Source organism: Zonotrichia leucophrys, chromosome 23, assembly GCF_028769735.1.
Source record: "Zonotrichia leucophrys gambelii isolate GWCS_2022_RI chromosome 23, RI_Zleu_2.0, whole genome shotgun sequence".
In the NCBI taxonomy this organism is placed as follows: Eukaryota; Metazoa; Chordata; class Aves; order Passeriformes; family Passerellidae; genus Zonotrichia; species Zonotrichia leucophrys.
Window position 1 is genome coordinate 657,486 of NC_088192.1, and position 22,634 is coordinate 680,119.

At 59.1% G+C, this 22,634-nt stretch overlaps 3 protein-coding genes across 8 annotated transcripts; all 3 read right to left on the reverse strand.

The window, feature by feature from the left end:
- Nucleotides 1-8: 8 nt before the first annotated feature.
- Nucleotides 9-1,848, reverse strand: SH3BGRL3 (SH3 domain binding glutamate rich protein like 3). Its single transcript, XM_064731731.1, has 3 exons — nt 1,651-1,848; nt 1,226-1,393; nt 9-935 (listed from the first exon to the last, which is right to left on the reverse strand). Exons 1-3 carry the CDS (start codon nt 1,696-1,698, stop codon nt 870-872), a joined length of 282 nt encoding a protein of 93 aa, XP_064587801.1. The 5' UTR covers nt 1,699-1,848; the 3' UTR covers nt 9-869.
- Nucleotides 1,849-2,337: 489 nt separating this feature from the next.
- CEP85 (centrosomal protein 85) lies at nt 2,338-13,644 on the reverse strand. 4 transcript variants are annotated; one of them, XM_064731601.1, is made up of 14 exons: nt 13,560-13,644; nt 12,392-12,463; nt 11,733-11,876; nt 9,144-9,814; nt 8,365-8,498; nt 7,479-7,596; nt 7,036-7,221; nt 6,560-6,712; nt 6,317-6,471; nt 5,995-6,115; nt 5,529-5,579; nt 5,338-5,445; nt 4,649-4,877; nt 2,338-4,374 (listed from the first exon to the last, which is right to left on the reverse strand). In XM_064731601.1, the coding sequence occupies exons 2-14, from the start codon at nt 12,444-12,446 to the stop codon at nt 4,211-4,213; spliced, it is 2,289 nt and encodes a 762-aa protein (XP_064587671.1). In that variant the 5' UTR covers nt 12,447-12,463; nt 13,560-13,644; the 3' UTR covers nt 2,338-4,210. The 4 variants fall into 4 exon arrangements, with proteins under 4 accessions (XP_064587671.1, XP_064587674.1, XP_064587672.1 ...); XM_064731604.1 differs by having other exon boundaries at nt 13,614-13,638; XM_064731602.1 differs by having other exon boundaries at nt 13,132-13,626.
- Nucleotides 13,645-14,216: 572 nt separating this feature from the next.
- Nucleotides 14,217-22,172, reverse strand: CNKSR1 (connector enhancer of kinase suppressor of Ras 1). 3 transcript variants are annotated; one of them, XM_064731607.1, is made up of 22 exons: nt 22,063-22,172; nt 21,292-21,449; nt 20,880-21,070; nt 20,722-20,806; nt 20,545-20,586; nt 20,365-20,462; nt 19,959-20,190; nt 19,827-19,886; nt 19,333-19,401; nt 19,000-19,119; nt 18,762-18,847; nt 17,975-18,108; nt 17,768-17,898; nt 17,579-17,609; nt 17,266-17,438; nt 16,725-16,798; nt 16,284-16,355; nt 16,128-16,201; nt 15,909-15,973; nt 15,743-15,833; nt 14,746-14,927; nt 14,217-14,660 (listed from the first exon to the last, which is right to left on the reverse strand). In XM_064731607.1, exons 1-22 carry the CDS (start codon nt 22,112-22,114, stop codon nt 14,478-14,480), a joined length of 2,403 nt encoding a protein of 800 aa, XP_064587677.1. In that variant the 5' UTR covers nt 22,115-22,172; the 3' UTR covers nt 14,217-14,477. The 3 variants fall into 3 exon arrangements, with proteins under 3 accessions (XP_064587677.1, XP_064587675.1, XP_064587676.1); XM_064731605.1 differs by lacking the exons at nt 19,333-19,401; nt 19,827-19,886; nt 19,959-20,190; nt 20,365-20,462; XM_064731606.1 differs by lacking the exons at nt 19,333-19,401; nt 19,827-19,886; nt 19,959-20,190; nt 20,365-20,462; nt 20,545-20,586.
- Nucleotides 22,173-22,634: the final 462 nt, after the last annotated feature.

Below are 22,634 nucleotides of genomic sequence, written 5' to 3' on the forward strand. Positions count from 1 at the left end.
AAGAAAGGCAAGAGCGGCGCCGTGAAAGGTCCAGTAACATTTAATAGCATCTCGGAAGACAACACTGGTTATAAACTTGCTTTTTGGCAGGAAAACAAAATGCACTTGGTCCAGGATCGCAAACAAGCCAACACAAAGAGGAGAAGATGGGACAGCTGGAGCATCAGCTGCTGTGGGGCAGCCCTGAGCCATTAATGCTCACCGGGGAGCTGCTCGGGTGGAGGGCGGCCAGAGCAGCACGGATCCCACTGCCAGCCCCACCCATTCCCCAGGCAGCCTTCAGCCCCAGCCCCACCGTGCTGGGCACTCACACCCAAATTCTGTGCAGTACTTTTGCATTAAATTAAGACAAAAAAAAACCCAAAAAAACAAAAGAAACCAACAAAAACCCCTTACTAAGTTACCATAATCTCTGCTGTTGAGATGAAGAGGAGGGAAAAAGACAAAAAAAAAAAAAAGGAAGTGAGGCAGCAGAATTTACAATTTTAACAGCAACTGGGAGAAGTGGGAAGTCCCGTGCAGCCCTAAGCCCCTCCGTGGCGAGGCAGAGGAGGGGGCTGAAGGCCAGGATCACCTCGCACAGCCCCAGAGGCTTTGCTGTTTACAGAGGCACTGGAAGCTGCCGTGAGCCAGGCCCAGCTCTGCTCACAGCCCGAGCAGCGAGCGGCGCTTTCTTTGGATCCCTCTGAGACGAGGCCGGGTCAGCAGGAGGGAGTCGGAGGCAGCTGCAATGAGGAGTTTTGGTCGTGGGTGTTTCCCTGGGCTGGGATGCAGGTGGAGGTGCCAGGACAGCGCTGACGGGTGAGGGTGGTGGGAGATGAGGGCGCTCAGGAACGCAGTAGAGTCCGGGCTGGGAGGGGAAGCGGGGCTCAGGCCAACTTGAGGAACTCCTGCAGAGTGTTTTGCTCCACAGCTTCCACGAAGAGCTCGTAATCCTGCAGGGAAACGCCGCAGGGTCACTGCCGAGGCAGGAGGGGCCCTGAGCCCACGGCACAATCTGCTCCACAGCCCTGGCACAGCTGCTTGTGCCAAGGATGACGGGACAAAGCGGGCACAGCCCCGCTGCCACCCAAACCCCCCGCCTGGGTCCCCCTTTTCCCGAGGCAAACAGCCGTGCTGGTCCCTGCACCTCACCATAAATAATTTACAGGGCACCCTGAACGCGTCCAGCACATCCAGGACAGGACAGCAGCCACCCCCAGCCCAGCGTGGAGCACAGCCTCACCCCGCAGTACTGGTCCCCGTTGACGATCTGGGGCGGGATGGCTTTGGGGTTGCCTGCCTTGGCCCTCATCTCCTCCCGGAGAGCGTTGTCCTGGGAGATGTCCACCAGCTCGTACTTGATGTTCTTGCCGTCCAGGATTCGGGTTACCTCGCTCTGTTGGGATTTGATCTGGAAGCCGGGTGGGAGAGGAGCGGGTTACGGGGGATGGAGAGGAGCCCCGAGGGTGGGTGGGCACACACCCAGCGTGCCACTGGGGCTCGGCACGGTGTCCCCGGCCGTGGGGGGACAGCCAGCACCGAGCGGTGCCTCTGGGGACGGATGGGGCCGGTGCAGGGGAGAGGGGACAGCGAGGATGGGGCGGGGGGGCTGCGCTGCCGCACGGACGGAGCCGCGCAGCCCTGCCCGCTGCCCCGCCCGGTGCTCACCTCCCGGGAGCCGGTCACCGACGTGCTGTAGACCTTGAGGGTGCTCATGGTGCGATCGCGGCCGCTCCCAGCGCCAGCCCGGCCAGGGGAGCAGCGAGGGAGGGAGGGAGGGACGGAGGAGGAGGATGGACGGAGGGAGGGAGGGAGGAGCGGCAGCCCCGCCGCCGCCCGGCCGGCACGTGACTGCGGCGGCCAATGGGGCCGGCGGCACCGCGCATGCGAACTGGCGGGGCCGGCCCCGGACACCGCCCGGCGGCACCGGGAACCATCGACACCGGGAACCATCGACACCGCCCAGCGGCACCGGGAACCATCAATACAGCCCCAGCAGCACCGGGAACGGCCGGCACCGGGAACCACCGACACTGCCCCGATAGGCATCGGGAACGGCCAGCACCGGGAGCCATCGACACCGGCCCGACGGGCACCGGGGAGGCACCGACACCGCCCCGGTGGCACCGGGAACCGTCAACACAGCCCCAGCACTACCGGGAACGGCCGGCGCCGGGAACCACCAGCACCGCCCAGCGGCACCGGGAACCACTGACACCGGCCCGGCAGACACCGGGAGCCACCGGGCACCGCTCCCACCGGGCACCGCGGAGCCAGCGGCCCCGAGGCGTCGCCCGCACCGGCAGCAGCCCCGGAGCTCCTCCCTCGCTCCCCAGGCAGGACGGCCTCGCACGCTGGGGCAGAGCAGCTTTATTTGATACTCCAAATACCCGATACAAACAAGCGCCGAGACACAGGCTGGGACAAAGACACCGAGCCCAACGGGACCGGGCACGACACCGGGGGACACGCGTGGGACGAGGACGGGGGACAGGGAGGGAACACCGTGCTGGGGTGTTCTGTAGCCCAGGATTTCCCTGCAGCATCACCCTCAGGGCCAGAGGGGCTCAGCTGAGCAGCAGGATGAGCAGAGGACATGTCCCCATGGAGGGGACACAGGACAGGGCAGCTGGGACAGAGCCAGGCGGTTCCAGCCACAATAATCCCATCTCAGAATCACCTCCGCAGGGGCAGAGGGCACAGCTGTGCCCTCACAGCACCCATGAACGAGATCTTGCACCCCCAAAGCCCCTGAGAAGCTGCAGGAGCCAGCAGAGCTCCCAGCAGTCAGGACAAACGGCTTCAAAACAGCCCTGGAAATGCGTTTTCCCCAGTACACAGCACCAGCAGCCTGGGGACAGACACAGCCAGGAACAGAACACCCGGGGACAGCAGGACAGACAGACAGACACGGCTGTGTGCTCCCTGTGTGGCACAAACCAACCAGTCCCCCATGGTGGCCAAACACCGAGAACAAAACAGATTTGGTCTTAAAATTGTAACACAAAGGAACAACAAAAGCATTTCTGCCAAACCCAGGGCTCACAGCCCCAGGGTGAACCAAGAGCAGCCAAACACCACGAGTGGCAGCAGGACTTTCCCTGTCACAGCTTGGGCATCTTGCTCTTAAGATGAAAACCCAAGTTCCACCCTCAGTACTGCAAAGCTGTGGTGGGACAGTGAGACTGATCCCTCAGGGACTCATTCAGAAATGCCATCACTCACAGAGGAGCAGGGAAGGAGGGACAGGGCTGGGACAGAGCCCAGGTGGCCGCAGAAGGGCTCCCTGTGCCACCCCTCCACATCAGGAGCAGTATGGCTTTCTCCAGTAAAGCAGAGGCGTCCCCAGGGCACAGAGGCTCTTGGGGGCTCTGGCAGGGCCCACAGACACTTGGGGCTCCCCAGGATGGTTTGATGGCTCTAAAAGGCTGTGAGAGGGAAGAGCAGCCCCTCACCTGCCAGGGGATGCATTAGGCACAGAGCAGAGTGGGGACAGAGGGTTCTTCCAGCTCATTAAGGCACTTCAGCACCAATCCACTGGCTCTGCAGTCTGATCACAGCCCACTGCCAGTGCTGATGCAGGGGCACAACAGGCTTAAGGCTTCTGGGGTAACAGTGCCCAGGGGGAGCAGCTCCAGAGTCTTTTAGTGTTGCTTTACTCCTCAGCTCGTGCTGAATTGCTGCATTACCTGAGGAGAGCAGGTCCTGCTCCATCAGTGCAAGGCAGCAGCACCTCGATGTAAATGCCAGCAGTGGAACTGGCACAGCTGCCTGCCCGTGGAGCCCAGATATCCCACAAACACCCTGACCAGCCTCTGGTCCCACAGGACCTGCACAGGGAGGTTATCAGCGAGACCAGGGCGTACATTTCCTTTCAGCCATCATTTTAACTGTCACACTTGCATGCTCAGCATTTGACATGCCTGCAAGGCAAGTCAGAATCCATCTCCCAGCATCAGAGGCCACGGCAGCTCCAGCAAACACAGCATAAAACACATTCCACAAGATCAAAGCTACTGCAAAGCCTGACACCGAAGCCCTGAATTATCCCAGTCAGCAGCTGAACACTTCTGGCCACAAACCCCCTGATTCCTCACAGATCAGACAGGCCATACGTCCTGTACCCAAGCAGAGGGATGGTAAAGTGCTGAATAGTTTAGGGTTGTAGGAGCACAGGACTCCTGACAGGTTCAAGTCTTCATTCCCTGCCTTACTTGGGGAGTGCTCTTCACTGGGTGATGCAGTTGTCTCCCATGTCCTGAGCGTATCTGTCAGATATTGCAGTCCTCAAGTCCTCCACCTCTTTGTGAAGCTCTTTTACCTCCACCAGCTTCTTGGCCAGTCCGTCAGGGCTCAGCAGGTCACCCTTCTCCTTCACAGGGCACTGCACAGCTGTGGGGTCAGAGAAAGAAGGAGTTTCCTCACACGCAGTTCTCAGCAAGAATCGCACACATTTGCAAATCAGCCAGAAAAACCAACTCACATTTGCAAAAGAGGTTGTAATAACTGAATGTTAAGTAGAACATGCACCTTTGAAGCAAGCCAAGCTCAGAAAGAGCATTCAGGAGCCCAGAAAGAGCACTTCCCATGCTCTATGTGAGTTATTTCATTCTGCCACAGCACAGACTGAAGGGTTTGCTGTGCCATGGAAAGGAAAGGTACTCACAGTGAATGCCCAGGAGCAGGGAGAGGTTGGGGTCCTTGCCCTGAGCCCTCTGGGTGACGATGCTGTAGACAGACTGCAAGTCCTGCAGGCAGCTGGCCAGCTCCCCGTGCAGCTCCTGGGCCAGGCGGGCGCTGTCAGCAGGCAGGGGCTGCGCCAACAGCTGCGCCTGCCGCAGCTGCTCCTGCAGCGTCAGGTTCTTCTCTATCAGCTCCTGGTTCTGCACGGACAGCTGGACACACGGACAGCGCACGTCAGGGGCAGCGCTGCATGCTGAAGCAGCTGCTGTGTGAGGGGAGCACTGGGGCAGGGGCTGGGCTGCATGCAGCCCTCCAGGCCGTGGCCAGAGCAGCGAGTGTCACTGCCACAGGGGAACTGAAGCTGCCCTGTCCCTGCCAGCCAGGGCAGTGAAAGCTTCCAGGAGCTTCCAGTGAAAGCTCCCAGCACCTTGCCAAGAGGGCTGGGACGGAGCTCTGACCCCGGGGCTGTGCTTGGGCTCCTGTTCTGCTGCCCCCAGCTGGCAAACTCAGCCTCCTCCATCCCATCCCCATCAATTCCCGAGGCACAACCTGCTCCTCCTGCTTCCCTTCTCAGCCCTGACAGGACAATGACTAGCAGGAGAGACTGAGCTGCTGACTGAATTCAGGGCCTTGCTCAGAGACAATGCACTGTTCACTCAAACCCCCCCTGACCTCTTTCACGGCAGCCCGGAGCTGCTGCAGAGCATTTTCCCTTCTCATTGCCTCCTCTCTCAGAGCTTGGCTTGTCCCCTCCTCCTGGGCCACCTGTTCCTCCAGGTTCTGGAACAGACCATGGGAACACAGTAAGTAACTCATTTCACAGCATATTGCCAAGTTCAGGGTCCCTCCCCACCACCTCTCACCTTGACTTGCAAGGATAACTGCTCCATCTTCTTCTGCTTTTTGTCCACAATCTGGAATTAAAAGCAGAGGCATCAGAAATGGCCACCCAGATCCAGAAATACCACCAGGAATTCTCCTTCAGTAAGACAGCATCTCCTCTCCTCTTTCCTGTCCATTTACTGCTCTAATCACAGATGCTCTTAGGAGTGCACTTGGATAAAAGGCACCATTAGATTTATCAGCTAAAACCAGACATTGTATTCTTGTGGCTTTCCTCTCCCCTCTTCTGCATTCTGCAGCTTCTCCCCAGCATTTCTGGAGAAGTGTGTGGTTATCACATCAAGAACAGCTTTTGGCACCCTGCAGTCTGCAATTCCAGGAACTGCTGCTTTAGTCTGCCTTTAAAAGTCCCCGATTTCCTCTGAGTGCCTGGCGTGACTCAGTGGAAGGAAAAATGTGTGATTCCTGCCTGGGACAGCCCCTTACCTTCCTGAGGCAGTCACACTCCTTCTTCAGAGAGTCATGCTCCATTTTCTGCCTCTCCCCATCCTGGCCAGGGGCTCCTCTCTCTGCATTCTTTGCATACTGCTGCAGCTTGTCCTGCAAGCTGCAATGAGCAGAACCACGGGGGAAAAAACAGTTTTAGTTATGATCCCTCCCTTACTTTAAGGAAGGAAACAATATGAGGAGTAAAATTAATTTCATATCAGATATCAGCATTGCCCTGTTTGCATCCCAGCACCTGCCAGGGCTCTCCTCATGCAGCAACTCCTGCAGTGCCAGGATGAAGCTGATCCCTCGTTCCTACCTGTGCACAGTGGACAGGAGCTCCCTCTCCTTGTGCTTTTGGGTTTCCAGCTGCAGCTCTTGCTCCCTGAAAGCAGCCTGGACATCTCCAAGCTCCCTTTCCAGTGTCAGCACTGTTTCCTGCAGGGCAGTGGTCTTCAGTTCAGACTCCTTCAGCTGCAACAAAAAAGGAGTAGATGTAACTACAGAAATGTCACCTAAGCAAGTATGTGAGGTCAGCATTGCAGCTCAGAGGAAGTTTTACCTTCTGACTCTGTTTCTGGTGGTCCTCAAGGGTGGGGAGATCAGCCAGGTATCGTTCCAGGGTCTCGATTCTCTGCTGTCTCTCTCTGTTTTGTTCAGATTCCTTCTGGCACTTCTTTTTAAGGTTATTAATGTGTTTGTCTCTTCCCTTTACCTTCAGGGACAGTTACAGACAAGTTTAGTTTTTATTTTAGTATTTATTCTTCAGTCTTGTGTAAGCCCACTCATTTAGCTTTTTGCACACTACACAATGGCAAAATACAAGATCCCCTCCACTCATTTCTGCTCATTGAGAGAAAGGCAGGATTTTTTTTTGGTTAAAAGAGGAGGCACTGAAAGGCTTCTAATGCAGGAGGAGAGGCTTTTGCTTGTAAACCATAGTCTACAACAAGATGAGAAAATGCCACAGAAAAGCTTCACCTCAGCACTACACTGACAAGAAAACACCTTTCCATCTCTAGAGCAACAGGATCATACCCTTTCCTCCTGTTTCTTTAGCTCCTCTGCGTGTTTCTGCACCGTCTCCTTCAGGGACTCCCGGCCCCGCTTCACATCCAGCTCTGCAGCAGCCAGCTTCCTCTCCAGCTCAATGTTCTCCTTGCTGAGGCTCTCAGTCTTCTCTGTGAACTGCGCTCGCAGGAAGGTGTTCTCCCTCTGCAGCTCCTGCAGGCACAGACAGCTCCTCAATGAGGGGGTCACAAACTGCCCCAGGGCCGTGTGCTCATCCTGCCCAGACCCCAAACACCCCTCAGCCCATCTGAAACAGCTCCTGCATCACAGCACAGCTTTAATCCAACCAAAGGGACACAGAGGTGATGGTGACTCCACACAAGGGATTATTTATAATCTGACTGTGCACAGTCCTGCTCAGCCAACACCTCAGCAGCACTCTGGGCTGTTAAATCCAGCACCTGCTGTACCTGCATCCTCAGCATGTAGAGGTCTCCATAGGATGCTGGGCAGCCCAGCAGGGCGCTGTGCACCTGCAGCTCACTCTCACGGACCTTCTGCTCCAGCTGGGAAATGTGCTGCCTCTGTCTGCAACAAAACAGGCAATTCACTGCTCCCAAACACAGAGAGCAGCAGCACAGCACAAACAGAGCCAGCACAGCACTGTGCTCCACTCAGTGACAGGCAGAGCACAAACACAACGCTGCCACTCAGGGCTCACCTGCAGAGAAATAAACACTTGAACCGTTTTTACAATTATTATTAACTTTTCTTCCCTTCAAAACCCTTCCCCCAACCATGATTACAGATAAAACACACAAGCCTTGCATGTTTTGGAGGATCCAGCTAGACTCTGGAGCTTAGGAGTGGAATGAACAGACAACAGATGACTCAAAATAAGGAAGGAAAAGTATTTACAGTCCAGATGTTGAAGGTACTTTTCATTAGGACTGACTTTTCAAAAAGCTTGCTTAGATAAGAGAAGTGTTGTTTGCCAGCCTCAAGTCACAAAAACCAAATTTAAAATAAAGGTCTCAAAGAGCTCCCAAAAAGTCCTTAAGCAAGAAAAGCAGTTATTTTGACATTCCAGATAATCATGACATGAACACAAATCTTTATCCCTTATAAAACACAGAAAACCATAACTAAAATTAGTTTATTTGAGCCCTTTAGGATCATCATCCTAATTCCAAGGAGAGAAGAGCTCAGGTTGTTCTCTAAGGTGCTTTTATTGTTCTTTGCAACAAAACAAGATCAGCTGGGCAAAAGGGACTCTGAGAAATGAGCCTTCCTTGGTACTTTCCAAATGGAACTGGACTGGACTCTCTGAACAACGTGTCAGCATCAAAGCCTCACCTGTCAATGAGGAGCTCCTTCTCCTTGAGCAGGTTTTCATTGGAGTTCAGGATATTGATCCACTGGGCTGGGTCGGGGGCAGGCAGGGATGGGGAACACAGAGAGGAATGGGGGCAGGTGCCTCCGTTTTGTAACTGCAAGAGGAGACAAAACAAGGAGGGAGAGGTCTGTGCCCCACAGGGGTAATTGCAACACTGCTGCAGCTATTTTGCACACTGTGTGCTCATCTGCATGCCAGGGCAGGGCTATTTCAGTCTCTGGTGATGTCCAAGAACAAGAAAGTTTGCCCAAGCACAACTGGAGATTAACAAATAATTTTAGATCACTGTCCTAGCTCGCTGGAAACAATTTGTCTCCATTAGGGTACAGCTGGTGGGAGGTAGTAAACAAACTGTTTCCACCTAGTAAACTGCAGCGAGTTTCATGCATTTTTTTCAAAAAAGTCTTTCTTAACCCTAGCTACAGAACAAAGCCATTCTAGACACTGCTTAAAACCTCTTGGCATGCTTTTTCTTCCCAGTTTCTATCAGACAGGCCATTTCAGCTCCTGATCTGGCAGGTGGAGCAGGCTGTAACACAATCCAGGGCTGCTCTGCACCCGCAGCGTGTCAAACGATACCTGTGACACCACAAGCTGTACAAACAGACCCTCAGGAGACTCCTGCTGTCACTCAGGGAGCAGCAGCAGACATTTTCCCCCTGCCTCCTTAGTCTGGGACAACAATTCCTGACTGCAGAGACAGGAAGGGTTTCAAACTCACACAGCCACAGCTGCCTACCTGCATCTGCTCCACCTGCAGCCTCACTTTGTCCAGCTGCTGTTTCCAGGCGCTGAGCTCGCAGATTCCCTGGTGGGGGTGCAGCGTGCAGCCCTCCTGCAGCCAGGCTCGGCCTGGGGGAGCTGCCACGGGTTTGGAATAGAAGCTGTTGGCCTGGAGTCCTGCTGGCATCACCCTGCTCCCGCTGGGCCACGGCCCCTCGCAGGTTCCATTGGGCGCCTGTTTGCTCTCCGGCAGCACCTTGTAATGGTCCTTCCCTGCCTCGGAGCTGGGGTTGAACTGCTGGCACCGGTGCAGGGGGTCGGTGCACAGGCTGTCCGTGAGCAGGGACTGGTTCAGGGTCTGCTCCATGGCAGGGGTGTCGAACTTCCAGGCTCCCTCGGTGCGGGTGCGGTCGGCGGCAGGAGGCCAGGCGTGCTCGCAGCCCCCGTCGCCCGCGGCCCTGCACAGACGCAGCAGCTCCCTGGGTGGCACCTGGGAGGCCTTCCCGGCGCTCAGCTCCCCGTTCCTGGCCAGCCCCGGCCCGGCAGGCTGTGCAGAGCCCTGGTCCCCTGCGGGGCACAGCTTGGAGGGCGAGGCGCCCAGCGTGGAAGGCATAACGTGGGCTGTTGGAATGGTCACCTGCGTTTTGATGGGGTGGAATGAGGAGCCGCTACTGGAGTTGCAGGAGTCTGGGGGAAGAAGAAGAGTGATACTCTAATTACAGTCCTGAAAATACAATCCTCCAGTCAGCTGTCCAAAATGATCTTAAAACCAGCTCCTTTCCCACTGAAAGCAGCATGACTCAGGCATACCTGTGTTCCCCCTCACTACAAGCTTCAGGAACCTGCTGACCTGTTCCTACCACCACGGGAAGAATCCGAGTTTAATCCATATTTTTAACATTGATTCAAGATTATACTAGAGTAGATTATCTTTCTCTAGGTTTAGAAATCAAGTCCTTGGTGCTGAATAAAAAGGCTGAAACTTACAGGTCTGCACACCGAGCCCGCGATCCTGCTCTGCCCGTCCCACAGCTCAGCGACTCCAAAGGGTGAGCAGAGCTAACAGGAGCCTTCCCTGAGCCCATGATGAGCCTGCAGCATTGCTGAGCCGAGGATCTGACCTTCCAGCTCCTGCAGGACACCTCGGCAGAGCCTGTCCCACAGCAGGGCAATGGCTCTCACCTACGGCCACAGGAAGTGAGGCAGAGCCCCTGTCCTGCCAGCGGGGCACCAAACCTGGCTGCAGGCAACTCGGGTTATTCTTAGCAGCTCTCAGATTTCAATACAGCAACAGCCAGGGCTGAGAAAGGCAAACAGCAAAGTGCCTGTTCCCACTCCTGTCCCGAGACGTTCTGTGTCAGAGGAACTCCAGGTCTGTCCCAGGAACACACTCTTGATTTCCTCATGGCTTTGGCCCAAGGCCCATCCCCATGTGATGCTCCAACAACTCACACCTGTTTGTACCCTCCAAGCACTGCTACAACAATGAATATAAACACTACAATTTGAATACAGCCCAAATCAGGCTCTGCAAAGACCAAAACCACGCTAAAGGAAATGGCAGGAAGCACAGGGAAGTGAAATATTGAGACCTGCCACAATAAATGCACTCAATCCTTCCATCACAAATGAGAAAATCTCTCAGCACAGCCTGGACTCCAGAGAACACCATGCTCCTGGGCAGCTGCAAGCACGTTCACCTTGGCACAGGGAAGGGACAGCACCATTTCCTTTTACAGCCCCTAAATTTATCCCCTGGTGTCACTGTCAGGAACCCGAGGTCCCTGAGCAGCCCATCACGTGGGGGTGCTGCAATCAGCTCCCTGAGTGTGCTCGGGGTCCTCACAACAACATTTCTGACTGATGTACCGAGCTCAGCGTGCCCCAGCAGCAGCCAGGCCTGCGGGTCACCCTCGGCTCTTACAGCATGGCGGTGACATCACCAGAGCCCAGCAGGGCCATTTCCCAAAGGAAATCATCTCCCCTGCCCCCAGCTGCCAAATGGTGTTTGATCATCCTCTGAGGACTGATGGAGCACTTCAATGTGTGCCTGTGTAATATTCCAGCAATAGCTCCAACAGCCAGACCTGCTCAAGGCTCCATTTCACTGGCGCGTTACTGACATCTACAATCTCCATAATTATTCCAAATCTCATTCCAAAGGCTCCCTGGAACACAGGGATGTGTGAAGTGTTTTAAGGAACACCACAAAGTCCCTCATTACTGAAAAGATAATCAATGAAGGTTAAAATAACAGGTGGAAAGGATTGCTGGGATCAGAAATTTCACAGAGCACACCTCAGCTGAAGGCCAGGCTGCAGAGCTCTCAGCTCTAACACTGCAGAGCCAAACACAAAGGCACAAATTATTTCCTTAAAACACAAATTATTCCTTAAAAAAAAAAATTAAAATCACCCAACAGACTTGCTGATAAATCTGTCACTGGACAATAAGAGCCAGCAAGTCGCCAAGGTGGCTTTTGGTCAGTTAAAGCCCTGCAGTGAGACAATAAGCAAGCTCAGGGACACAGTCAATGTAACACAGCCCTCCCCTGGGTTGGAACAGCTGCAGAACTGTGCCAGGCTGTGCCCCCTGTGCCCCTCACCCTCGGTGCTGTCCGAGCAGGAGGTGCCAATGCCCCCGTCCCTGCTCTCGGCCACGCTGGGACAGCGGCTCAGCGACCTCAGGGACACCATGGCTGCCTTCCACTCACTCTCCAGGAACTGGCTCTTCTGACAGCTGCTGGGGTCTGCAGAGATAAAAACACAGATATTTACCCTTTAATTAAGCCATATGTAATTACCAGCGCTTCCAAACCCCAAGCACTCCTTGCTTCGCTCCCTGTGTTCCTGTTAAAAAATATATTTGCAAAAGGAAATGGCAGGGAAGTGAAATAATATCAACAGGAGACTGAAAAACAACCTTGGTAAGGAAGTCAGAATGCAGAAGCTGTAAATTATATTCCCATTGATTAGTTTGGTCATGTTACAGCCAGCTGGTGCTCTGACTAAAAGGAGCAGCACAGCAAAACTGGGCAAGTTAAAGAGATATTTTTACATTAACTCTAAAGAACTCTCCCCTATCAGCTTAAGGGAGAAATTCCTTACCAAATGACTGCTGAAAAAGCAGGCAAGGGGAGAAAAAAAAGACTTTTTTTGAACAAAAAGCTTCTGGTAGAGAATTTTCTGAGGGCCATGTGTCTCCTCAGAGAAAGTGAAATAGGATCTGACAGCAGCAGAGCTTTGCAGAAAGGACTGTCCTTACCCAATGGGTTCTTCTGCAGCAGCCTCAGGTCTGGATCTTTCTCAGGAGCAGCCATCTTATCTACCTAGAGAGCTGGATAAATGAATAAAAATCTTATTTTGACTGAGTATAATCCACACCCCATTCCCACTAACCAACACAGCAGCTACTCATCAGAATAGCACAGCATTTGGTATTTAATTACCTTCTTCTCCCAATAATATCTGGTTTTTACCTGCAGCAACATATAAAAAAAAAACTCCAAACCAAACCCTTGTAGATTTTCTTTATGCCTGTTTGCACCATTCTCCAGGTACTCAGCAGCACCTTCCAGCTGTTATCTGTGTCTACAGAGATCAAAAATTTCTCTTTAAAAGTCTCAACTCTCAACCAGATCATTTCTGCCCTCTGTAGAGGTCACTGAGCAACTACATGAGGAAAGAAGTCCTTCAAAATTCAGCCTTTCTGTGCCATGAATGGCAATCCTTATCTGCCCAGAGTTCTGGGTTAATTTATCCATTTCCCGGAGTGCTTCAGTCAGTCAATTTCCTGTCTCTGGTAATGCGAGTGCAATTTACAAATTACACACTGGAAACTCAAGGCCTCTACAAACCCATACTCAATCCTCAACCAGCAGCTCTTACAGATTTTTGTTAAACTGATTCAAAGAGCTCAGATAAGAAATTAATTCCTAGAAAAGATTAATGTACACAGATGCTACAAGCTAGCTGAAACATTGGGAATACAACAGGATAACGAACCAGGAGCAGCAATTTACTCAGCAAAGAAACGAAACGCTTCTACATAAATGCAGCGCTCATTATGGTTAATTCAGGTGTGGTTAATTCAGGCAGAAATAATTTTAGGTCCATTTCTGACGGGCTGGAGGTCCCGGTCCGTGAGGGTCGGGGCAGACCTGAGGAGCCCTGGGGGCTCTGGGGGCTCAGCACCCGATCAGGAGGCGGCGGGGAGGGGGATGCCGGTACCCCCGGTCTCTGAGGGGGAGAGCGGAGCCCGGTCGCTGAGGGGCGGCCACGAGGAGCGGACACACCGGTCCCGGACGGGCGGGAGGGTGCGGGCTGCGGTGCCGGTGTGTCAGCGGCAATGCCGGTGCCAGGTGGCGGTGCCGGTACCGTGTGTGTGCGGCTCAGGGCCGGTGCCGGTGCCGATACCGGGCTCTATCCCTCACCTGCCGCTACCGATCGCCGCCGCTCCCGCCACCCCCGCGCGCCGCGACCGTTACCTCCGCCGGGAGGGGCGTGGCACATGGCGGGGAGGGCGTGGCTTCCTGGTGTACCAGCCAATTGAATATTCTGACCACGCCCCTAAGAGTGCCTCATTGGCTCGTCTGAACGCTGTCCCCGCCCCCGCCGCGAAGGGCTCTGGCTGGGGAAGAGTGGCCGCAGGCGGCACCCGTAGGGTGGGCGCTCAGTCCAGGGAAATAGACATGGAAATAAATGGGAATGGGAGATCGGGGGCGCCTCTGGATCTCCTGCCAGGGGAGCGACAGGACAGGAGGAAACCGCCTCAGGCTGCAGCAGGGGAGGGTGAGGTTGGCCGTCAGGAGGCATTTCTCCATGGAAAAGGTGGTCAGGCACTGGCACAGCCTGCCCGGGGCAGTGGTTGACTCACCATCCCTGGGAGTGTTCAAAAGCACGCGGATGTGGCGCTTGGTTTAGCGGTGAACGCGGCAATGCCGGGTTTACAGCTGGACGCGCTGATCTCGGAGGTCTCTTGCAGCCTAAACAATTCCGTGATTTGATGATTTCAGCGCCAAGAAAAACAATTCCATGATTTGATGATTTCAGCGCCAAGAAAAACCACGGCGGGACCAGGCCCTGTCCACACGTTTATTTACAGCAGAACAGCCCATGGCCGGGCCGGCTGGCAGCGCCACAGCAGGCGCTCAAAATCCCCTCCTTGCCGAGTGCAGGCAAGGAAAAATTAAGACTGTCCCTTAAAATAAAGGAATTAGATGGCCCCTCGGGGAGCTGAGCTTTCCTGGACGTGTTCAGGTCCCTCAGCACGGAGCACCCACCGCGCTGGGCAGCGAGCCAGGGCAGGGCCGGTGGGTGCCAGGGCCGGTGGGTGCCAGGGCTGGGGGATGTCAGGGCTCGGCCGCCTCTCTGTGCTGCTCCCCCGCACCGCCCTGGCCCCGCTGCCCGGCCCAGCCCTCCCGCAGCTCCTGGTACAGCTCCTGGTGCTCCTCCTTCCAGCGCCGGAACGTGTCCGAGGTGAGCGCGGCCTCTCCCAGCAGCTGCTCCAGCGCCTGCAGCTCCGCCAGCTTGGCCTGCCCGTACAAACCGCACAGGTTTTATGGGGCCCAGCCGCGGGCAGGGGGCTCTGGGGGGCTCTGAGGGGCTCGGGGGTCCCACCTTGAGCGTGCTCTGCAGGGCCCGCACGGCGTGCACCCGCTCGTTGATGTGCGGGTTCCTGTTGCGCCGCAGGAAGGACTTGCGGCACTGCTCCTGGGTCAGGGCCCGCCGCTGCCCCGTGAGGGACAGCCCGCCCTGCCGCAGGCACCGCGCCAGGCTCGCCAGATCCTCCCCGCCGGGATCTGCGCGGGGACAGGGGAATGCAGCGGGAGGGCACGGCCCGGACCCCGCGGGGCCCGAAGCTGTGGGACCGGGGAGTGGGCTGGGCTGGAAGGGGCCTTAGAGAGCATCCTGTTCCACCCCTGCCATGGCAGGGACACCTCAGACTGTCCCTGGTGCTCCCAGCTCCATCCAGCCTGGGCTTGGGCACTGCCAGGGATGCAGGGGCAGCCACAGCTGCTCTGGGCACTGGTGCTGGGGCCTGATCACTCACACAGGGAGGACTGTCCTCCTAAACGAACCTAAACCAGCTCCTGAACCAATCCAAACCAGCTCCTGAACCAATCCAAACCAACTCCTCCTAAACCAACCTAAACCAGCTCCTGAACCAATCCAAACCAGCTCCTGAACCAATCCAAACCAACTCCTCCTAAACCAATCTAAACCAGCTCCTGAACCAATCTAAACCAACTCCTTCTAAACCAATCCAAACCAGCTCCTCCGGAACCAACTTCTAAACCAACTCCTCCTAAACCAATCCAAACCAACTCCTAAACCAATCCAAACCAACTCCTCCTAAACCAATCCAAACCAACTCCTCCTGAACCAATCTAAACCAACTCCTCCTGAACCAATCTAAACCTTCTCTTTTTAGTTCAAATCCATCCCCCTTGCCCTGTCACTCTGTGCCCTCATATAAAATCCCTCTCCACCTTCCCTGCAGGCTCCTTCATCCCGAGATGGTTCACAGCCAAGCACACCCCACTGGAGTTCCCCCAGCCCACCCAAAAGGGGGGACACAGGGTGACAGGGGTCAGGTGTGCCCCCTTGCACCTACCCAAGGGGGAGCAGGGCCGGGGGCTGCCCTGGGGGCTGCTGCCTGGGGACAGCTGTGCCTTCTCCTGGCTGTTCTGCAGCCTCTTCCTTGCCTGGGGGAGAGATGGCAGCAGGTGACACAGGGAACTCTGTCCCTGTGACCCCAGGGTGTCCCCAGGGCCACTCACCGGGTCAGATCCGTGCCTGGGGGCCTCATCGTCGGGGTCCTCAGCTTCTGTCTCACTGTAGCAGTCTGGAGACCATGGGAGAAGACAGAAATTCCCTCCCAGGGCTGAGAATCATCCCAGCCGCCCCTCAGGGAGCGTTTGTCACCTTCCCAAATCCTGGGCCAAGCTCCCAGTGATGCTCCTACCCCATGGGGACCCCTGCTACCGACCCCTCCTCACCTTCCTCCTTGTCTGGCACTGCCTGCTGGGCCAGCGTGTGCTTTGTCTTGGCTGTCACCAGGTGACTGACCCACCTGGGGAGGGACAGAGGGACAGGAGGCTCCTGGCCAGCCTGGGCTGCTGGGGCCAGCGCTGGCCATGGGCTCTGTTACTCACATGCTCAGGTCAGCCAGGGTTTCAGCAGCGAACACAAAGGGTTTGTACGTCTGGTGGCACAGCTGGAACACGCTGGGGACAGGGGGGTGGCTGCTGGGCTGCTGTGGGGACACAGGGGAGCCCCCAGACCCCTGCAGCCCCCCAGCCCAGCCCTCAGCCTCATCCCAGATAACCCCAGGAACACAGGGCAGGCCTTGCTCAGGGTGTGGGGACCAGTGCCAGCTCTGTGGGGCCATCACCAGCCCCATGAAAACCTCACCAGCCCCATGGAAACCCCAATGGCCCTGTGGGGACCTCACCAGCCCCATGGAAACCCCACCAGCCCCACGGGGACACGCAGGTGGTTCCCAGCAGGACACATCAGCACTTGGCCTTGGCACGGCATCCCCCCCTCCTTTTCTGCCACCATCTGGGGGTGACAGTGACACAGACCCCACTCACTATTTCTTCTTCTGCTCCCTGGTGCTCTCCAGGTTGTAGGTGGCCACGTTGATGAGGCCTGCAGCCCTCTCATCCTGTGGGGACAGGGATGAGAGCCGTGTGGGCATCACATGGGAGATGCCAGCTGCCCAGGTGGGCACAGGGACCCCAGGGACAGGGATGAGAGCCGTGTGGGCACCACATGGGAGATGCCAGCTGCCCAGGTGGGCACAGGGACCCCAGGGACAGGGATGAGAGCCGTGTGGGCACCACATGGGAGATGCCAGCTGCCCAGGTGGGCACAGGGACCCCAGGGACAGGGATGAGAGCCGTGTGGGCACCATCCTGGGAGATGCCAGCTGCCCAGGCGGGCACAGGGACCCCAGGGACAGGGATGAGAGCCGTGTGGGAGATGCCAGCTGCCCGGCGGGCACAGGGACCCCAGGGACAGGGATGAGAGCCGTGTGGGAGATGCCAACTGCCCGGGCGGGCACAGGGACCCCAGGAACAGGGATGAGAGCCGTGTGGGAGATGCCAGCTGCCCAGGTGTGCCCCCACTCACGTTGGGGTGGTTGTACCAGTAGAGCGTGTGGCCCTTGAGCACCACCCAGCAGCGCTTCCACTTCTGGGCCATGAACCCCACGTGCTCCTTCTTCTTGAGGAGCCACCCGTCGCAGTCAGCCCGGCCCAGGTCCCGGCACGACACCCGCCGGCGGCTCAGCCGCGTGGCCACGCCTGCAGCACGGCCCGGGGTCAGGACAAGCGGGGAGAGACCCCCAAAGCAGGGCAGGGAGAGCAGAGACCCCCAGGGCACAGCAGGGGGATCAGAGCCCCCCAGCACAGCCCCCAGCCCAGCCTGGCAGGGCTCTGCTCACCTTTAGGTCTCCGTGCCGTGCTGGGGCTGCCCTGCGTGGGGACACAGGTGACATGTCAGTGACAGTGCAGGGCAGTGCTTGCTGAGCCCCCCCAGCAGCACCACAGCCACAGGGACCCCCTTAGGGACCCCCAGTTCCCGCACCCACAGCAGGAGCTCAAGGGGAAGCTCTGACCCCCCCAGCTCTCACCTGTTCAGGGCCGGGCTCTGCTCCCCCGGCTGCCCTGGGGCTCAGCTCTGTGCCAGGGGGCTCAGGGGCAGCGGGGGTGTCCAGGGGGGTGTCCAGGGGGGTGCCGCTGTCCCACAGCTCCTCTGCAGCGCCTGTGAACAGCGAGCAGAGCTGTCCCTCCTGTCCTCGGGAGCTGCTCCATCCCCGGCCAGCCCCGCTCCATCCTACCCTGCCCAGCCGGGCCCGGCCGCTCCTCCACGGCTGCCCCGGGCAGCCCCGGCTCCCGCTCGGCCTCTTCCTGCTCCTCGTCAGTGGCGGGGTCCGGGACAGACTCCGCTCCCGAGTCCAGGTCGGCCGCGACGCTGGGAGGGAAACGGGACCCTGAGCCCCGAGCTCCGGGAGCGCTGCCGGGATCCCCGATCCGCCCCGGGATGGGGCACCCACGGCATTCCCTGCCTGCCCGGGAAGGGGCTGCAGGGGCGCGCTGCAGAGCTCCAGTTTAGCTCCAGTCCAGCTCTAGCCCAGTTCCAGCCCGGTTCCTGCCCGGTTCCAGCCCGGTTACAGCCCCGCTCCAGCTCAATTCCAGCCCGGTTCCTGTCCACCTCCAACCCGGTTCCAGCCCAATTCCAGCCCCACTCCAGCCCGGTTCCAGCCCGGTTCCAACCCAGTTCCAGCCCGGTTCCAGCCCGGTTCCAGCCCGGTTCCAGCCCGATTCCAGCCCGGTTCCAGCCCCGTCCCAGCGGGCTGCCCTGCCCCGCGCTGCCGCTGGCTCTCCGCACGCCTTTCCATTCCGGGAGGGGAGAAGGGTCATGGCTAAATATAGCTCCAGCCCCACTAAAACGTTACCAAGTGAATGAATTACAAACTCCCCTTTCTGTCATTCCTTAAGACTCCTGTCAGCGTCCCGGGCTGCTCACAGGCCGCTGCTGCACTGCTGCCACCTCTGCCCCTAAAAAGGGCCCTGGGTGCACCCAAACATCTCCTCGGGGTGTTGGGGTGTCGGGATGGGGCTCACCTGGAGCTCAGGGACACGGGGCTGCCCGGGCTCTCACCACTCCTGGTGCCAGGGGAATCTGCAGCATCCAAAAATGCTCCTGGGGGCTGTGGATGGAGCGTCAGTGCCAGCCCCATCCCACCATGGAGCCCAGAGCTTTAGGAATCCCCAGGGTGATGGGAGATGCCCAGCTCTGAGCATCCCTGCCTGACTCCCAGTGCGGCGCTGGGGCTGGGCTGGGAGCACTGGGATCACTCACCTGCTGCCTGGGAGAGGGGGGCGAGCTGGGCAGGTCCAGGGGGATCTTCTTCAGCACCAAAGTCACCCTGTTCCCCTTCTCCAGCAGCTTCCTGGCCAGGCTGACAGGTGTCCAACCCACCTGCAAATGCTGTGTGAGCTGTGGGGATGCTTCACCCCCAAACCCACCCAGCCACTGATCTCACATCCCTCAAATCCTCCTGGCAATCCTCCTGTGTCCCTTTCCCAGCCATGGCTGTTGCTTTTTGCTGTTCACAGCTCCTGCATCCCCACCTGAACCCCTGAGCCCTCCCTGCCCATGTCCTCCCACCCTGAGCCCCTGTGCCCCACTCACCACCACCTGCTCGTTGACCTGCACGATCTCATCCCCGGGCAGGACGAGGCCCCCGTGGGCAGCCAGGGCCTGGGCAGACAGGGGGACAGTGGGGTGCCCACTCCTGCCTTCATTCCCTCCTTCCCTCCCAGTCTAACCCCACTCAGGGTCTCTCCTGGCCAGGGAGAACCAGGGGGGTTCAACCCAACTGCACCCCCGGAGCTGCTGCTGGGCTTGGGGTGCAGAGGGGGCTCCCCCATGCCCGGGCTGTGCTCACTCATGGGATGAGTTACATGGGCTCAGCCACAGGCAGCGCCTCTGCTCTTTTTTGGACCTTTTAACCCCAAATTTTTTTCTCAATTTTTTCCTGAATATTTTTGTCAATTTTTTGGGGTCTGGGTCTGGGTCGGGCAGATCAGGGCCCTAAGAGATTCACAGGATCCCATGGGTGGGGGGTGTTCCCCCCACAAAAGGGGGTGACGGAGGGGCAGGGGGTGACAGGGCCCCTCACTCACCCCCGGGCTGGTGGCAGACACGAAGTGCAGGCAGGAGCTGGTGGAGGTGATCTCAAAGCCCTGGGGGAACAAGGTGTGGGTTTGATGGGGGGTCCCAGGGCAGAGGGGGGCCCTGGGGTGGGGGACACTCACCAGCCGGGCAGTGAGCAGTGCCTGGGGGCTCCCCAGAACATCACAGGGCAGTGTTGGGGTGTCAGGAGATCCTGGGGGGCTGCTCCATTGGCCAGGGGGCAGCGTTGGTGTGTCAGGGGATGCTGGGGGGCTCTGCCACAGGCCGAGGGGCAGCGTTGGGGTGCTGGGGGACGCTGGGGGGCTGCCCTGTGGGCCGAGGGGCAGTGTTGGGGTCTCAGGGGACGCTGGGGGGCTGCCCTGTGGGCCGAGGGGCAGCGTTGGGGTGCTGGGGGATGCTGGGGGGCTGCCCTGTGGGCCGAGGGGCAGCGTTGGGGTCTCAGGGGACGCTGGGGGGCTGCCCTGTGGGCCGAGGGGCAGTGCTGGGGTCTCAGGGGACCCTGGGGGGCTGCCCCGTGGGCCGGGCAGCAGCGCCAGCCCCACGCTCTGCAGCACAGCCCTGCGGTCCAGCAGCGCCGGGGGGCTGCAGCCCACGATGCTCTCGCAGATGCCCTCGATGTGCTGGCACTGGGGGTGACAGTGAGGGTGTCAGGGGGGTCCTGGCAGCCCCCCGGGCCTGCCACCCCCTCCCTCCTCACCCTGCACTCACAATCTGCAGGATCCCGCTGCTCCTCTGGGCCGCAGGAAGGTCCTGGGGGACAGGATGGGGGATGAGCACCATGGGGTGGCTCCATCCCAGCTGAGGGTCCCTGTGGGGCACCCCCTGCACCCCATGTCCGCTCAGCAGAGCTCTGGGGTCAGGAGAGCAGCCAGCCTGGGCACTCACCGCCTGCAGGGTCTCTGCCAGCTGGGCACACAGCAGGATGATGTCCTGGCTGGCTGAGAAGTCATTGAGGGTGGAGAACAGGTACCTGGGGGGGAGACAGAGCTCAGCCCCAGAGTGGGGGCACCCAGCACCCAGGGGTGCCCCCACGTGCCCCAGACCTGTTGAGCCAGGAGAAGAGTTCCTTGGCAGCCCCGAGCAGCTCGATGGCTCGGGCCAGGAGGGTGAGGGAGGGCGGCTGGGGGGCATCCCCTGCCCACAGCCCCCCCTGCATCAGGCCCTGGATGCCCTGGGCCAGCTCCTGCAGCCTCTCCGTCAGCGTCCGCAGGCTGGTGCTCGCCAGCCCTGTGTCCTGGGGGGACAGGGGATGGACGGGCAGGGTGGCATTCGGGGTGCCACCTTCACCCAGCCCATGGTGCCACCATGTCCTTCCCGCTGCCCAGCTCAGAGCCCCCCTTCACTGAGTCAGGGTGCCCCTGTGTCCCCACCTTCCACCCTGCCCAGGGTGACCCCACATCCTGGTCCTTCAGCCCAGGGAGCCCCCATGTTCCTGCCCACGATCCCGGCACTCACCAGGCTCCGGAGCTGCTCCACGGCCTCCAGCAGCAGCTCCTGGTGTCCCACGGGCCGCACGCCCAGAGCCTCCAGCAGCCCCGGCTCCAGCCTCAGCAGCTCGGGCCCCGAGAGCCCCCAGGCCTCGAAAGGGTATCCCTGCACGGCGGCGTCCAGCCCTGCACAGACCAGCCCCCTGGCAGTGCCACCAAAGGGCTGTCCCCTGGCAGTGCCCCCTGGCAGTGCCCCCTGGCAGTGCCCCCTGGCAGTGTCCCCTGGCAGTGCCCCTCAGGCTGTCCCCTGGCAGTGCCCCTGGCAGTGACCCCGGCGTGTCCCCTGACAGTGACCCCGGCTGCCACCACAGGACTGTCCCACTGGTAGTGACCCTGCATGCCCCAAGGGCTGTCCCCTGGCAGTGCCACACCCAGCAGGCCCCCTGGCAGTGCCCTCTGGCAGTGCCACCCCAGGACTGTCCCCTGACAGTGCCCCCTGGCAGTGCCCCCTGGCAGTGCCACCCCAGGGCTGTCCCCTGGCAGTGCCCCCTGGCAGTGCCACCCCAGGGCTGTCCCCTGGCAGTGACCCCTGGCAGTGTCCCCTGGCAGTGCCACCCCAGCGGTGACCCCCGGCTGGTGGCAGGGTCCTCCGGCCTCAGCCGAAAGGGTGGGCACGGCCGGACCCCACCCCGGGAATGCCCCTCCGGGCAGGAGAGCAGGACGGGAAGCGCCGCCACCCCCTGTCCCGTGTCCCCAGGCTGGGGACACCCCAGAGCCCCCGGGGACAGCCGGGACTCACCTCGGAGCCAGGCGGCCGCTTGTGCGGGGCCCCAGGAGCGCGGGGGCTCCATCGGGGCGGCGGGGCAGGAACGGCAGGACCGGAACGGCGGCGGGGCGGGCGCGGCCTCACCTGCGCCGGGCGCGGCCTCACCTGCGCCCGCAGCCGCGGCCCCATTGGCGCTCCCCGGTGCCGCTCAGCGCCGGGCCCGCCTGCCCCGGATGGCCCCGCACGGTGCCGTGGGGCGCGGCCAGTGAGTCACAGCCCGGGCGGTGACACACGGGCCCTGGAACCCCGGGAAACGGCACCGGTGTCAGCCCCAGCGAGGGCTGAGGCCCCACAGCGCTTGGGACACCGGTGGGACACCCCGAGGTGGGACACCAGTGGGACACCCCAGGAGCCCTGGGACACCAGTGGGACCCCTCTAGGTGCCCTGTGATACCAGTGGTACATGAGTGGGACACCCCGAGGTGCTCTGTGACACCAGTGGGACACCAGTGGGACACCCCAGGAGCCCTGTGACACCAGTGGGACACCAGTGGGACACCCCAAGTACCCTGTGGGTGCAAAGTTAAGCCACGGAGACCCCCAGA